Source organism: Neolamprologus brichardi, chromosome 17 (assembly GCF_056152115.1).
Source record: "Neolamprologus brichardi isolate AB-2024 chromosome 17, ASM5615211v1, whole genome shotgun sequence".
NCBI classification, from domain to species: domain Eukaryota; kingdom Metazoa; phylum Chordata; class Actinopteri; order Cichliformes; family Cichlidae; genus Neolamprologus; species Neolamprologus brichardi.
Genome location: NC_142120.1, coordinates 2,492,003 through 2,507,860, shown reverse-complemented (window position 1 = coordinate 2,507,860; position 15,858 = coordinate 2,492,003). Strand labels below are relative to the sequence as shown.

Below are 15,858 nucleotides of genomic sequence, written 5' to 3'. Positions count from 1 at the left end.
CAAGTAAATAACATCTTTTATATGCAGTTTGTTTCCTGTTGCTTGGTTTTGAATCACTAAAGAGACGCGTCACGTTTTCTTTACCGAGGTAGCGTTCGCATGTGCAGAGCGCTGCTGTGATCGTCAGCCCGAGCGTGGTCATGCGTGTGTGTGAAGGGTGACTAAGGGGATTATATGCCTGCGATGCCAGCAGACAGGCTTAGAATACACCTGCTGGTAGCGTGACACAAGGAGAGGCTGAAGCATCAGACACCATGCAGGGAGAGGTGGAAGATGGTGAAAGGACGGGTAATGAGGACCCCAACTTCCTGTCTCAGCTTACTCATTTAGAAAAATGTAGAGAGCATTTTAATATACATTTAAACTCGTGTAGCTGTTTAGGGACCTCGCTGTGACCTACAGTGACATAATTAGAAAATGACTGAAAGAAAAACTTTGTATCAAAGTTATTATTGTAATTTTCAGGTAAGAGTTTAAAATGCTTCAACACATGTCGATGCTCTCAGCTCTTTAGTCATGATCCCACTTTACAATGCAAGAGCAAAGTGTACAGCCACACATACTTATGCTAGCCCATTTACCCCACACTGTCAGGTACGGCCACACAGGTTACCAGTGACCAAGTTGTGAATTGAGTGCAGGGCAGGGATTAAACCAGCTCCAGCAGGCAGTGATATGAGGTCACGCAGTCCTCTTTCAACACTTCCACTATCCAGAATGACTGTCGTCATCCCTTCCTGCTGATGTCTGTTAGCCAGCTTAGCATAATCTCCACTAAAAGACACTTGGGAGGGAAAAAAACTGGCTCAGTGTGGTAGTCACTGTGGAAAACGGTGGCAGTGAAAGCTTAGCAGTGAACAGGACGCAGCAATTACTCAGGAGCAGAACTAGAGGAAGAGGAGGTGGCAGCAAAAGTTAGAGCCGAGTCACGACTTAGAAACGATACGATCTGTTATCGAGCGATACTTTGTGTTAATTAGTTGATTAATGTCAGAATTTGCAAACTGATGATTCATCTCAAATCATGACACCACGCCAAAAGAATCTGGTTTAAATGATTTATTAAGAAATGTTACAAATGTGGTCATTTTCTTGCTCTAACAATCCTTCCAGAAGAATCTGCCAATGCCTGACACTTTAAAACCCAAGACGGAAAAAAAAAAAAGATTTTTAGTAAACTGCATGTCTACATACATCAATTTCTTAAGTCACAAAAACAAAAACGTAGTTAGCAGAAGCATGGTTTGTGCGTGTGTGGTGTGTGCACGTGAATGCAACTAAATCTGGCACTGGTTAGATTCAATGACTGAAGCTCTCTGCTACTACTACTATTTTTTTTATTTATTTTTAAACTGGTAAATCAGCAGTGTATAAAAAAATATAAAAAAAGGCCATCGTTTAAGATCCAAAAAGCAATCCAGCTGGTTTAAAATGACACAAAAAGCCATGATAGGTGTTTATCTACTCGCACTTTTGAGTAAGGCTTCAAACTACTGACCTTTAAATGTGTGAGCAAAATTACATTTCCCCCAACAGAAATATTCTTAAATGAAAACATCACCACTCCATACACCTTTTAAGTAACCAAAAGTCGAACGCTTCTGTGAAACCTCAAAGGTGACGAACCTTTGAAATGTAAGGAGGAAAAAGAAGCACTAAATGTGTTGGCATGTGACAGAAATGAGGAAGAAACTAAATATATACAGCACAAAAACCATTGTATGCAATATGCAAAGGCGTCATGTTGCTTTGGGCAACAACCCCCCCCCACCCCCCTACATATAAGTCGATCTTCACTGAAGACCCCTCGCCCAACGTCCCCCCACCCCCACACGTATCCGCTCATACACACAGATCATCACGAAACACGATTACGTCACTAAGCCTGTTAGTTTGGGGAAAAATAAAAAAATAGGTGAAGCACTGAAACTCCGATCCCTGCTCTCCCTCCTCCCGGTCTTCCCTCTTCAGTCGGAGAGGGGAGACGGGGCTTTGGCGCAGTCGTACCACTCGTCCGTCTCGGGGTTGTATACCTCCACCGTGTTAAGGAACTCGTTTCCGTCGAAGCCGCCCACGGCGTAGATGGTGTCGCCCAGCATGGCCACGCCTGCGTTGCTGCGAGACGATGTCATGCTGCCCAGCATCTTCCAATCGTTGCGGGCGGGGTCGTACATCTCCACGCAGCGGAGAGCGTGGGTGCCGTCGAAGCCGCCGACAACAAACAGTTTGCCTATCGAGAGCCAGAGACGCCAACGTCAGCGAAGTCTGACCAAGAGCGCTTCAGTCTGAAAGGTTTTCGTATCTGTGGACTCACCTGCGTGAACGGCAACGGCGGCCCCTCTGCGAGCCACATTCATGGAACCTATCAGAGTCCAGGTGTTGTTCTCGGGGTTGTAGCGCTCCACGGTGTTCAGGCAATTCCACGACTCCGCCCCTCCGATCGCGTACATGAAGCCGTCCAACTCGCACACTGCTGCCTGGTGCCTCCCTGAAATCATATTCGCTCAATGAATACAGCTTTTCGTCTCACCTTAGGCTGCAAAAAAGTCACAAAATCCACGGTGGGTACACACTGATGTTGAGGGAGGCACAGTTGGTCCAGGTTTTGGCCACAGGGTCAAAAGCGTCACAGTTCTTCAGACCCTTCTGCCCGCAGGGATCCGACCCTCCCACAACATAGAGTTTGTTGTTCAAGGAGCAGACGCCTTTAAGAGACGATAGCGATGAGTCAGACATTTTTTCTAGACGTGGAAAAAAATGACATGCATGCACAGTGGACCGACCTGCGTTGCAGCGATTCGTCCTCAGCTCTGGTACTTGAGTCCACTCATCAGTGCGAGGATCGTATTTCTCCCCACAGCTCAGCTCATCAGAATGTCCGTTTGAACCTCCAATCACGTAAAGCTGACCCTGCAACAGGTCATTAGACCCTTTCACACTTCCAATTTTTGCAACATCAAGTGCCAACGAACAGAAATGTAACAAATATATTTGAACAAGAGGAGCAGAGAAATACTTAAACAGGACTAATCCAGTTTGAACAGGTGCAGCTACGCTAAAATCTCACTGTAATCCAGAACAAATAAAGCTGACAAATAAATGCTAAAACTACCATGAGCACAGCCATCTGGAAACGAGCCCTCGGAGTCCGCATGGGTGCGATGAAAGTCCAGCGGTCCTCCTTGGGGTCGTAACACTCGACAGTCCTCAGACACTCCTCTCTGTTGTAGCCGCCTGCAGGAACACAAAGAGGCACCACAGTCAATATAAACTCAAAACATTAATCAGTGCAAAGCCTACATGTCCAGTGAGAACAACGTCTGTCCGTGCTGCACTATAACCTACAAATACACCCCCACCGAAAGAGAAAGCAGTAAGGCTAATGGATGATTTGCCAACCTGCTGCGATGAATTTTCCATTCAAGGCTGCGGTGCCCAGGCCGGAGCGAGCATAATGCATGGGTGAGAGCGGTTGCTCTTCGAGCTCTTCTGGCTGGGCCTCGAAGCTGAGGCTCTTCATCAAGCAGGGAGTGGCAGAGGGAGACGTCTGAGGGCTGTTGCGACCGTGCAAGAAGATCACACACAGCACGCCGTCCAGCACAGCCAGACACAAGTAGTTGTTGTCTAGGAGGAAGATGAGGGATGGTTAGGCAACAAAAAGTTTGGGTGGAATAAACGCCACAAGCAAAGGGAAGTTCTTTCTGATTGCACACTTACTTGCGGTCTTCTCAGAGGCGATGTATTTCCACTCTCTCCTGGCGGTCTGCTTTGGGGCGTTTGCTGCTTGGTTGGAGGGAGACAGGCTTCCTGAAGAGCTGCAGCTCATCTGTCGCTGGTCGCTCTCCCGTACAGGTTTCTTCTGCAAGAGTATATTGCAGCTACAGAAACCAAGCTTGCACCACAGGCCCCAACAGTGGCCAACGCCAACCAATTCCATCCCAGCCTACTCTGTGATCCAGCTGCTCTAACGTAGACGTAGCGTGATCTTGCCGGAGCAAGTACCGAAATCTCACCTCCCCGTATCTGAAGCCAGCTACAGCAGCTACTACAGCAGCGTCAGACCACGGCACAATTTAAAGGAGGCCGATAAAAACCTGAAACGGCAACTGTCCACACTCAGCTGGCTGAGATTAGCTTAATAAACACAATGCGGTTTTAACATGTGCTCAACAGCACTGCCGGGTCATGTTCTACGTTACATTAGCTCTTACATTGTGGCTAAATTATGGTACAAATGAGCCATATAGACTTTTAGCCAGAAAGGGACCATGTAGTTCTTTGATGCATGGTCAGGCACAAGCTGTATGCCGCACGCTGCCAAGCAAAGTGTGGTAGAGGCGGTGAAGCCAGGCACAAGCTGTTGAGTACCTGCACAAACTGAAGGTGGTCCTCCTCGCCACCAAACACCTCACTGTGCCCCTCAATCACCAGCCCTCCATCCACCAGCTTATGGTCAGGTGAGTAGTACAGCGTTTGCACCTGAAAGACAAACAGGAACAACACACCCATGTGGCTGTCTCCATGGCAACACACTGAGAGCCCCTTATAAGGGGGAGGGGGAAAAAAAAAAAAAAGAAGGGGGAGGAGAGGCAGTGCTGTAAAGAGGAGAGGGGGGGGAGGGACAGAGACCTGGATCTTCTGCTGTTTGAATAGAAAGGCTTCCTTTAAAGACACACATACCACCAGCACCAGAGTGTGTTAGGCGTTCAAGCGCAAGAAGATATCGGCCGAATGTGACAGAGCGTCTCCTTAATTTCCATCTATGAACAGAGTTGGTAAAAAAAAGAAATAATAAAATGCGAAGCTCCATCTGGAAAGATCTTCTGTGAAGAATGAAGAAGAGGAGCTGCGTGTGGCACACTTCCCACATCAGCTGCTTCAAAATTCAGCCTCTAGTTGAAGTCGTTACCGTGACAGCAGCCACAACGGGCAGGCAAATCCAGATGCCTAACAACAGTGCAGGTAAAACAACTTTGCTGGGACATAACAGATTAAATCCACCAGGAGACGCGAGCAGTCAGATGTATTCTGTCGGAGCTGCTGGAGTCACTCAGCTGCCCGTGTTTAGGGCGAATAAAAAATAAAAAAGGCAAAGGATTGATGTGTGTGTGTTTTAGGAAAGTTTAACATGAATTTATGTGCAGGAACGGGGTATTCAACTGCATGTATCGCTTGCAAGGGAGATGATGAACCGTGTGTTCTGATAAATGTGGAAATGGGATTCATGTGCATGTATGCCATGGACAGATGGGGACACAGTGTTGTTTGGCTGCAAAGAGAAGCTGCTGAGGGGCAGTTGTGCTCCTCTCCTCCCTCCCTTTTCTCTGACTCATTACCCTGGTGGCTCAGTCCTGGCTCCTCAGTCTGGTCTCCTGCTGCTGCTAATAAACCTACAGGAGATATAAATCAACGGGGAGGAGCGCCTGTTAGTGCTGCAGCAACAAACGTGCACCTGTTCAGATAGCAAAAAGTGAAAAATCAGAATCAAGGCTCAGACCTTTGAGTGTGTGTGTGTTCATAGGAGGAGAGGAGCACCGTAATACTCAGGTGGGGTTGCATGTAATCCAACCACATACCCAAAAGAGAATATTGGAAAAACAAACAAACCAAAAATATAAAGACAAGAGCAGACAGCAGCTCTTTTGGGCTCACCTCTAATTTGTAGTAGGGTTCAGGGGTACAGAGTTTCTTACTGCAAACACTCCAACAAATCAGAGGGAACAAAAAAAGAACAATGCTGATAGAACAGCATGAAAATGGCATGCCATTTCTACTTCAGCCTCCTAATGACGTCTTAATGTCAAAAACAGGAGGAGTTAAGAGGGAGGGGAAGGGGGGAAGGCAAGAATGCAGATTAGTACGAGAGCTGAGACGGCACGCCCGGATACTGACCTCCTCCATCAGTCGTTCCAGATGGTCACCGTTCTCCCACAGGCTACGCTGCACCCAGTTGAGAACCTTCGAGTAGAGCTTGCCATTGCTGGGCAGTGTGAGGTTGTCTTCTAGCATTACCTCCAACTGTAAACACAGAGCGAGGAGGTGAAACGGGAGGCGTGCACGGCAGAAATGAAGCGAGCACGTTACAGGAAATGAATACCACGACCTGCCTGGGTAGCTGGGAACCTCATCTTACTGAATGATTAGCATTTTGCCATTAGTTTGTTTAAAATGCCAATTTCAGCTCTGCTCTCAGCATAATGCAATCCTACAATAAAGGAAATCACCTGCAGGTTTATATTCCAACCTTACAAAAGTGGAGAGGCTCGTTTTGACTCAACCACGGGGTTAATTCAGTCCAGTATGAACAAAAACGTTAGCCTGCTGTGCTTCACGTCCCCCACACTCAACAGGGTTTGAGTGTAATGATTAAAGGGCACACACTCATACTGTAAGTATCGTTAATCTTGCGTTAGAGTCAGAAAGGCATAAATGTAAACCTTAATCCTGAGTTATTTCACTAACTGTAGCTACAGAGACATAAGACTTACAATGTATCACTTCATCGTTACAGAGTAGGGGTGGGGAAAAAATGGATACTGTGTAGCATGGTGATATTTTGTTTGCTAATAATGTATGGATACAGGGACAGCAGAAATCGATATTTTGTTACAAAAAGGTTTTTGTGCTCTGACTTCAGAGCATGTTGATCCTTTTTCTGAGCAAGAATCCTGACATTCCTTCACTGTCCAAATGTGTTTAACTTGTTTTATGGCAGCAATAAACATGACAGTTTACTTATTTTAATTTAAGACATGTTTTATTTTAATTAAGTTTAAAAAAATTTATTTAATGCAAAATTATATTTTGTTTTAATTTACTTTCAAATTCTTCAGTTGCTGAAGGGGCTGCATAGTTTTCATAAACTGCATAGTTCAGAATAGCTATAATTGTACCAGATGGTTGATTCAGTTAAGTTGGACTAGACTGTAATACAAACCGTTCAGTTTGTCAACAATCAAACTGAAATGAGAGAAAGACTGAGTGTGAGACTTTGATATTAGAGAAAATGAATATTGATAAAGTTTACCTTTATGTACAGAATCTGAATATCGCAAAATATTTTAAAAAATTGCAATAATATCGTATCGTGGGATGTATGGTGACTTCCACCTCTATTACAGAATGGCTCAAATGCACTTAAATAAACAGTCAATAAATACTTAAATATTTAACTACATGTGTGATCCTTTATGCCAGTACCTTAAGGCGGGGAAGTTTAAGGAAGTCCTCCTGTTCAGACACTTCCAGTAGATGGTCTTGGATGAAGGCATCTACCTGGGACAAAAATCTAGCATCTCCCATGGAGCTGGCGAAGTTTCGAAAGGAGATGGCATTCTGGGAATCCAACTTAGACAGCAGGTAGTCGCCACAAATCTGAAGTGAGCGGAACATATTGGGATTAATAACTGAGGAAATAACCTTTAAGGATGATGGGGGAGAAAATTGTGACGAATGGGGCCGATGAGGAAAAACATACCTGTTTGACTCGCTCCATTTTAAACCTTTTGGCTGCAGAGTAAACTTCCTTGACCAGCTCCTTGTCTGCCTTGAGTCTATCACACAGAAAATGCAAAGTCGTTAAGGTTAAGAATCATAAAGAGATGGGCGTAAGGGTCAAAGGTCAGAGTTGCTACTGACTGGGCAGTATAGGCGTAGTTTAGCAAGATCTCCACAGCCTCTGGGTCCAAGTCCTCAAAAGTGACATGCGAGACTCCGTGAGACTCGATGTCACTGTTAAAGATCTCAAACAGGTAGGGACTGCAGCAAGCCAGAACTGCACGGTGGGCCATGAGTTCGTGACCACACACCTGGGCAATAAAGAGAAAGAAGGGTCACTCAATCAGGATCGGGGGGGGGAAATGCATAAAAGATCACTAATAAAGTTAAAATGAAAAGCAATTGAGTTTTTTTACAACATGTATTTAAAGGTTAATCGGTGGAGTAAGTGGTCATTTGTCCTCTAGAGACAGAATAACTCGGTGGCTTTTCTGAGAATGTGCAACGGACCATGCAAGTGTTTCTGCAATAAACCATACCTGCAGCCTAACGTCACAGAACTGCCCGTTTTTCCTCAGGGCGTTCATTTTGGCCACGGTAGAGTCCAGGAAACTTTCATCCTCAAAGATCAAATAACCGTTTTGAATCATCTTGGAAAAATTTTGACAAATTATCTAAAGAAAAAAGAAAAGAGAACAAAAAAAAAATATGCATTTAGTCAAGCACTAATGAATATCTTCTGCAGTGTGAGACATGCTTTCAGGTGCAGGATCATAAACGCTGGCTTATTTCATTGACGACTACACGGGATTAGGATTAGGCGTCTGCAACGTGCACTGTCAATTATAATCCTTGCATTAGTGGTTGTCTTACCTAATAGAGAATAATTCAAATCCAGGGAAGCACCACTGCTGAGAGCAGAACAGGAAACAAACGTAGGCACCAGGCAAAGCAGACTAAGATCGCTGTGAGAACTAAGTCTTCTTCACCCAGGGAGAGGGATGGGAAGTTGTCAGAAGAAATGCCAGCTGACCACTGAGCAGAATGGAGAGGGGAAGCAGCCACAAGGACAAACTATCAGGCTTGAAGCGACTGCAATCGAGTCCTTGGTATCCCGTTGGCTATAGAGTAGTACTTATTCTGTGTTTGTTGCACATTATAACCTGCATGGGGGGAAAAAAGGAGAAGGAAAACAGGGAGTTATGTTCTTGCTTAGTTTTTAAATGGATACTGCATGTTCTTGGCATTCAGGCAATGTGAGCATGAGTCAGTTCCACGTGGTAAGAAAGTGAGCGCTGCAGTCCCTTCTCTTTGGAAACAAACAACCATGTAGCAGAGCTCAGTTTTCCTCAATAGTCACAAGACTGCTTACAAAATTCAATAAAAGATCAATCAGACCAGTCAATCCCATCACGTTTAAGAAACTGTTATGCCAATATCCTGTAAAGCATGGAGCCTGCAGCACTGGTAGCCAAGCACCATATACTCCTCCCTTGCAACACTCCCTTTGGCTCTTTAAATCTCCACACCTGCTGATAAGACCAAGCAAGACCATTTAATCCATCTCATGTCTTCAGCTTCATCTCCCCTTCTCTCCGAGGCAAGGCTCCATCAGCTCTATGTTATATGACAGGCCTACTCAGCTAGCTCCTCCCTATAGGAACCTTTATAATCAGGCACTGACCTATAAGAAAAATGCAGGAGGAAACGACTTGTGACATGTGAAGCTTCATATAATAACAACAATAATAATACATTTTATTTAAAAATAGCGCCCTTCAGAACACCCAAGGACACTGTACAGCAAATACAGCATATACATGTAACCCTAGTGCACAACCCCACCTACAAATCACATCACACCTAGTAAATCTCCAAAAGTTGATTCTGTTCACCTGGACGTAGCGTTTTGTGGGAGAAACGTTTCATCATCATCCAAGTGACTTCTTCAGTCTCAGCTGACTGCAGGTTTCAATCTTATAAACAGTACATTTGCATAACGACTAAAACCAGCCCACTGAAGGAACAATGAGCTGGGAGCTCAGTTCCTTAATCTTAATTATGCAAATTCTCATGACCATTGATCAACAACCACTGACCTAGTAAAGATCCTCCCCCTCAGACATTTCGATCCAATACTAAAAAACAAATTTAGACTTCACCAAAAAGTAAAGCAGAGGGATACCTAAACTGACCCCGAAACACAAGATTATCTCAGTTTAACAAAAAGATTTTCACAGAAGTAAACACAGCTGGTCCAATCCTGTGGCTAACCAACTCACCATTGTACCACCTGCAGACTGAAGCTCAGTAAACATAAATAAATCACATGGGGAGAGAGGACAAGACAGACCACGGCAGGTGCACCAAATGGCAAGGCATTTGGTGCACCCTCAGTTTGTACAAGACTCCAACTTGCATGCAGAATGAACTCATTTAAAAAGGTGTCAACCTAACTAAGTGGTACACATGCAGTGCACCTGTCTCAGTTACTACAAACTCCCATAGCAGATTACTGCAGCCCTACTCTCAAAAAAGACACACTCTAGGAAGCATTTTGACCGTGTGCCCTTTTCAGACACCCAGCTAAAATACAGCTGTTCTACGTTTGACTTCACTGCTAACCCGATAAAGACACAGCAAAAGACCAGACTGACAATGAGGCAGACAAACAGCATGGTCTTTGTAAGCCGCTGCTGAAATAACAACCATGTTATCCGCTGTCAGATAGTTCAGAGGAAACAAACACATTCTTTCCAAGCCAAGGTCACGTGTGAATGACACATTTGTAATAAAGGAACAAAAAGGAGAGAAAACGATTCATTTGTACTCTGCTTTTTAAAAACATGTTTTCCAGCTAACTTTGAATAAAGTGCATGTTTGTTTTTACTGCAACATTAGAAAAGGATCAATAAAAACAGTATGAATACATGAATCTTAAACTTCTATCCGATATCATTTACAATCACACTCGCAGAGCAAGTACACACATGTACTGCGCCAGATCAACAAAGTCAAAGTACTCAAATCCAGTGACCTACTAAACTCATAACCATACTGTTAGCAGTTTTATAACCAAGTAATGGAAGGAGGATCTATTCTAAGAAGGGATTACTGTGCTTCAGGCTGTATCAAACAGTTTCTTTACCTCCACTGCAACCCACAAAGGGACATGAATAAATTGGGACAATTCAAGTCTGAGGGACAAAATGATCATGATTTAAAAAAATAATAATGATTAAAAATTAATGCATTTCCCTGAAAAAGCATTACATTACTTGTCAGTCACTACTGGCTTTATTTTTTTGCAAGTGCTGGAGTGATGCTACTTGCGTGCAGTATAAAAATTAAAGCCAGAAAGCATCAAGATGTGCCATGTTGCGCAACTGTTTTGTTTTTGGGAAAGAGCTCATTGGCAAATATGTGAACCTGCCAATAATGTGTGCCAAAGCACACACTGAAAAAAGCAAAGCTCGGTGGCACATTCTAGAAAATAGGCTTTTTACAATGCAATGAACAGCACGCACAGCGAGACTGGCACAGAAAGCTATAATTCAGCACGTCTGCGTGTGGACGGAGGGTACGCTGACCTATTTTTGAGTCGTTACGCAACATCTGGCAGAAGACTCCCCGAGAAGGAACAAATGCTGTGAACTCCTCCACAGGCCTGGGTCCTCCACACTGGCATATTGCCTCGTTTCCCTTCCCTTTTTCCCACCAAGCACTTTACGCAAAACTCTGGCAGCCAAAAACCACACCTTCAACTTTCCAGATAGTTCTTTAACAGAGTTTCCACCTTAAACCCAGCTTTCCTGACACAAGGACCTGGTGTATTTGGATCATTTTAAACCAATGACACAGTTATTCTGGGAACCAGTAAATGTTTATTGTCTCAGGCTTAACAGAATATGTATGAAATTGTTGCCTGTGGCTGTCCTTTGAATCAAAACTTGTATCACATCAGACACTGAGCAAGCAGTAAAATAAGAAGGGGGGGGTCGGGGCGCATGGTTGATGAGCTTCAAATGCTGTTCTACAGGCAGGCTTGAAAGCCACTAAACAAAGGAGGGAGAACAATAGCCTGGAAGAGAAAGAGTGACACTGTTCACAACTTTGTCACAGAGGACAGCTCTGAATGGATCCTCTCTCCGTTTTTCCATCTGATTAGACAGGCACAAAGAATGCTGGTAGGAAAGCTGAACAATTAATGCTTGTTAGGCAGCCCTCTTGTGGTGAAAAGAGGCACTGCTTAATATTACACCCAGTTTTCACCGTGTGGAAATTTACCGCCTGTAACACGTCGCAAGGGGAATCTAATAAGGGTGAACAACAATAACAAAAAGCACTATACACCCAGCTGCCTCTGTAGCTTATTAAAACAGTCCTTCCTACGCTGGAACATGTCTGTAGTTGAAATCCATTCCAATAAGCTACAAGATGAGGAGGCCGTCAAATGCATGTAAGGAGCCAACCAACCCCCTCCCCAAGTCAACTACTGGCCATCTTATTAAAATAACACGTCTGCAAATAAAAGTACTAATGCCTGTGAGCACAACTGATCAGACTGCATATATACGCACACACTCCATTTACCACATACTGGACATACATTAAGGAACCCGTTAAATGTTTATTTTTAGCCCTTTCATTAAATCAGTGTGTTACTAGGGAATTTTCCACGTGACTGTTAGCTTCAGAAACCGATTAACAGCACAGTAGGTCAAATACTACCATGGCGTTAGGCAGCATGCAGCCAATGAATGCCAAATGATCAAGGGTAATCAATAAGCCCCAGTGGCAAAAATGGGGCATCAGTACTGTGGCAAGACTGGTCACAGCCCACACAATGTGGCTAAACTACATGGAGGGTCAGTAAAGGACAGCGTGTCCCACCCTACCATTTCTCGAAGGGTAAATCTTGCAATTTGATTTAAAGTACGTATGTTTGTCTCGTCGCTATTATGCAGTGCCATTCAATAACCCCCTTTCTTCTTCCCTCTAGCGAGAGGAAACCACCACCAGGGCCATGATGTCTGGCGATGATCCAGAAGTCATATAGCCACTCTAAATACAATCCCGCCACCGGAAACTGAGTCAGGAAAGGGACGACCCTCCCCCCCGCCCTAAAGTACCAGATTAGGTTAAATCGATTTTTTTTCTCCAAAGACTACAAAGGCAGATGATACAAATACCTCTGCATTTACGCGACCTAGGCATGGGCATGCAGGTGGAATGAACAGCTAGGAAGTCACGGAGAGATGGATCCGAGGGAAGCGCATGTTAGCCTTTTTTTAAGCTAGCAACCTGCTTCCTAGCTCGGTAACCACGGGGCAGCTACACCAGCAGTAAATTCAGATTCTGTGTTTTATTCAGTAATTACATCTAAAATAACAATACTCTTATGTTACCGGTCAGTGTTAGCTTATTGCAGTCATCAGTAACGCTAACCTGAAAGCTGCAGCTGGGGTAAATTGTCCGCGACTCTCCGCTACGAGGGAGCATTGCGCGGCATTTTCAGCAGTTGTCGAACAATTCCGATAAATGCGAAAATTACCATTTATCTTAAGCTCCAAAATACACATCTAACAGCTGTTTTACGGCCGTGCTAGTGCCCAATAACCCATACAACGGCTTCCCCACGCGTTAACACGTCGAAGCCATCAAGCAACATCAGTTCATCTCTGAATCGTTTTTAAGAGAGAGAACAGTCTTACCTGAGGCGTTTGATAACAAATGATATGAGACATATTTAATGCGAATTCAGACTTGGTGGAGTCGAGCTGGAGAAAAGACGCAAAGCGGCTACAGGCACGGCGTGTGGAGCAAACGGTAGGTCTTTTCTTCCTCAGTAAAGGACCGTCAACACACAGTCAAACTTCGACTGTCTCTGTGCCAGAATGGCCGGGCAGCGCTAAAATGAGAACGCGCGCTCCCGAGAACCGCCACTCCGCCCCCCGCGTCACCGAGAGTGGGCGGTCCTTAACGCCCACTCTGAAAATGATGAAATCCAGGTTGTAGCGAAGCGCGGTGGATTATTAGAAACACTTTGAGAAAGACGGTTTTATTTATTTTTATTTTATTTATTCGTTATTAATTTATTCATGAAAATTTTTCAGTTTAATATTTCTTTAATAACTAGTCCTAAAAACTCTTTTAAAAAGGCTCATTCCTCGATTATAATTAACTGTTGCGTTTAAGGTGTTTCTAAGCAACTTTTCAGAGTGTGGTTGCTATGGAGATGATGACCTTTGTTAATAAAATTTCCTCAAAATTGAATCACCTTACGGTATATACCACTCCTCGTATGATTATCATGGAAATATGAAAATGTGTTCATTTTATTGATTCGCCTGTGGTTTTTCCTACGTTTATCTAAACCTGTTTCATTCATTCATATCAGCAAAATAGAGAAAGTAGTAAAATATCTACAGTGAAACAAGATTAAATTGGCCTTATAGTGTCCTGTTTGAATAGGATAGTCTTTTATCTTCTCTGTCTTTTGAATGCACCTGCCAAAATGTACTTGCTATTACTCACATACTGATCCTATGAGTCATGACAGCAAGCTCTAACAATTACCACAAGTGATGTCCATTAAAAAGGAACATCCAAACTAAACCGTGGCTGCTACTGTAAGAACGTCATTGTAGAAGAGCCCATTCACCTACTGTGACTGAATGGAGCTTAGTACAAACTCAGTGCGTCAGTAATTAGATTAGAGGATAGGAATCACTTCCATAGCCACGTGTCAGTCAGTCAGTCAGTCAGTCAGTATCTGCACTGTGAGCATGTCTATTTGTCTGCAGCACAAGAGCATGTGTTGGTAACCGCAGCGATAAGAGCCGCAGTCAGAGTTTAGCCATCACATATAAAGTATCAACACAGCATAGTCTATTCATAACAGCTCTTGTGCTGGTATTATTACCACAACACGCGGTACTTCCATCCATGTAGGTTAACATTCCTGACAAGGTGAGATAAGTTATTGCTGGCTAATGTTCAAGAAAATAAATGAGTGAATGACAAAGATGGAGCCTGTATAATATTTGACCTCTGTATGTTTTTGCAGTGATGTGTCTCTGGACTGCAGAGGAAGCTTCTCCACAGACAGCTAAGGAAACTAAGCAATTCCAAAATCAAAGCACCGAGGATCTAACAGAACAACCTGACCTTCATGCATCAGTGCTACATTTCTCCCCGTCACTGTTAAAACACTTGTATGAACATTTAAACATGACAATCAAAGTTAAAGTAGCATAAATGTTTGAATTTCTCCCTAACAAAGAGAGACAGTCAACCATTCACGCCTATGGCCAGTTTTCAGTTTCTCCCACTGAGAACGCTCCAGACAAACACAATCAACTTTTTGGGATTACCTGGATGCATTAAGACACAAGATATGCTCACTGTAAGCTTTCTGTTTGGAAAATCACTTTCATGCCCGTGTGGAATAGGGAATGAAGAGCTCTTGGCAGGCACCACAGTGCCTGGAGCTTCAGAGACAGACACAACGATTATAGCTGGAAAGCAGCCAAACAATCCAAACAATCAGTTGGTTTCTTAAGGTGTTTTTAGCAGTCGGCTTGAAAGAAGAGAAATGAGTAGCCAGAGGGATACATTTCCAAAACATCCCCGATATTAAGAAAAACAGCTCAAAACTTTGTATTTCAAATATTCTGTTTTAGCTTAGTTGTGTACAAAAGCTGTAGTCATTTCTGAAGTGTTACTTTGCAGTGTGACTTATATTTTAATTGTCCACGGCACTTTATTATTATAATGCCTTTTATTGGAATGAGCAGAATCAAATCAACGTTAAATTATAAATGATAAAAGCTACAACATCAACCCAAACAAAGCATGAAATGTTAACCAGATGGAAAGCTTAAAATCCCAGCTGTTAGTAGTGCAGCCTCAGGGGCAGACAAGAAACACAGATAAAAGAACATCTTACGAGCACTGCAGAGCGTCCTGTGAAAAACTAAGGGCACCCTTACAGCTTCCAATTAAGAATAAAAGGTTGTAGGTTGCAGCCGGATGCTGCTAATTAAACCATTGATTAACTGATCCTCAGCACGAGTACATCTCTATAAAGGCAGACGTTCTGGCAGCTTGCTGGTCTGGAGCATTCAAGTGTATATTAGCACAGCTGTTCAGAAATAGCAAAAACAGCTAAGAGCTACATCTCTTGGCTGCAGGCCTCAGTTAGCATGTTAAGAGTTCAAGTTCATGACAGCAAAATTAGATAAACCTGAACAAGTATGAGGTGTTTTGTTTTAGAGAGAGAAGAGGCTGAAAAGGGAAGATGGAGGAGTGATGATCTGAGTTTGCTTTGCAGTCACAGGACTGGAGCACCTTGCAGTC

At 43.7% G+C, this 15,858-nt stretch overlaps 1 protein-coding gene across 1 annotated transcript; it reads right to left on the bottom strand.

Annotated features, from left to right (window-relative positions):
- Positions 1-1,046: 1,046 nt before the first annotated feature.
- On the bottom strand, positions 1,047-13,408 carry ivns1abpa (influenza virus NS1A binding protein a). Its single transcript, XM_006799700.2, has 15 exons — positions 13,212-13,408; positions 8,371-8,660; positions 8,037-8,171; positions 7,639-7,808; positions 7,478-7,553; positions 7,201-7,374; positions 5,893-6,018; positions 4,369-4,479; positions 3,718-3,859; positions 3,400-3,624; positions 3,113-3,234; positions 2,784-2,910; positions 2,574-2,705; positions 2,315-2,488; positions 1,047-2,230 (listed from the first exon to the last, which is right to left on the bottom strand). The coding sequence occupies exons 3-15, from the start codon at positions 8,145-8,147 to the stop codon at positions 1,968-1,970; spliced, it is 1,953 nt and encodes a 650-aa protein (XP_006799763.1). The 5' UTR covers positions 8,148-8,171; positions 8,371-8,660; positions 13,212-13,408; the 3' UTR covers positions 1,047-1,967.
- Positions 13,409-15,858: the final 2,450 nt, after the last annotated feature.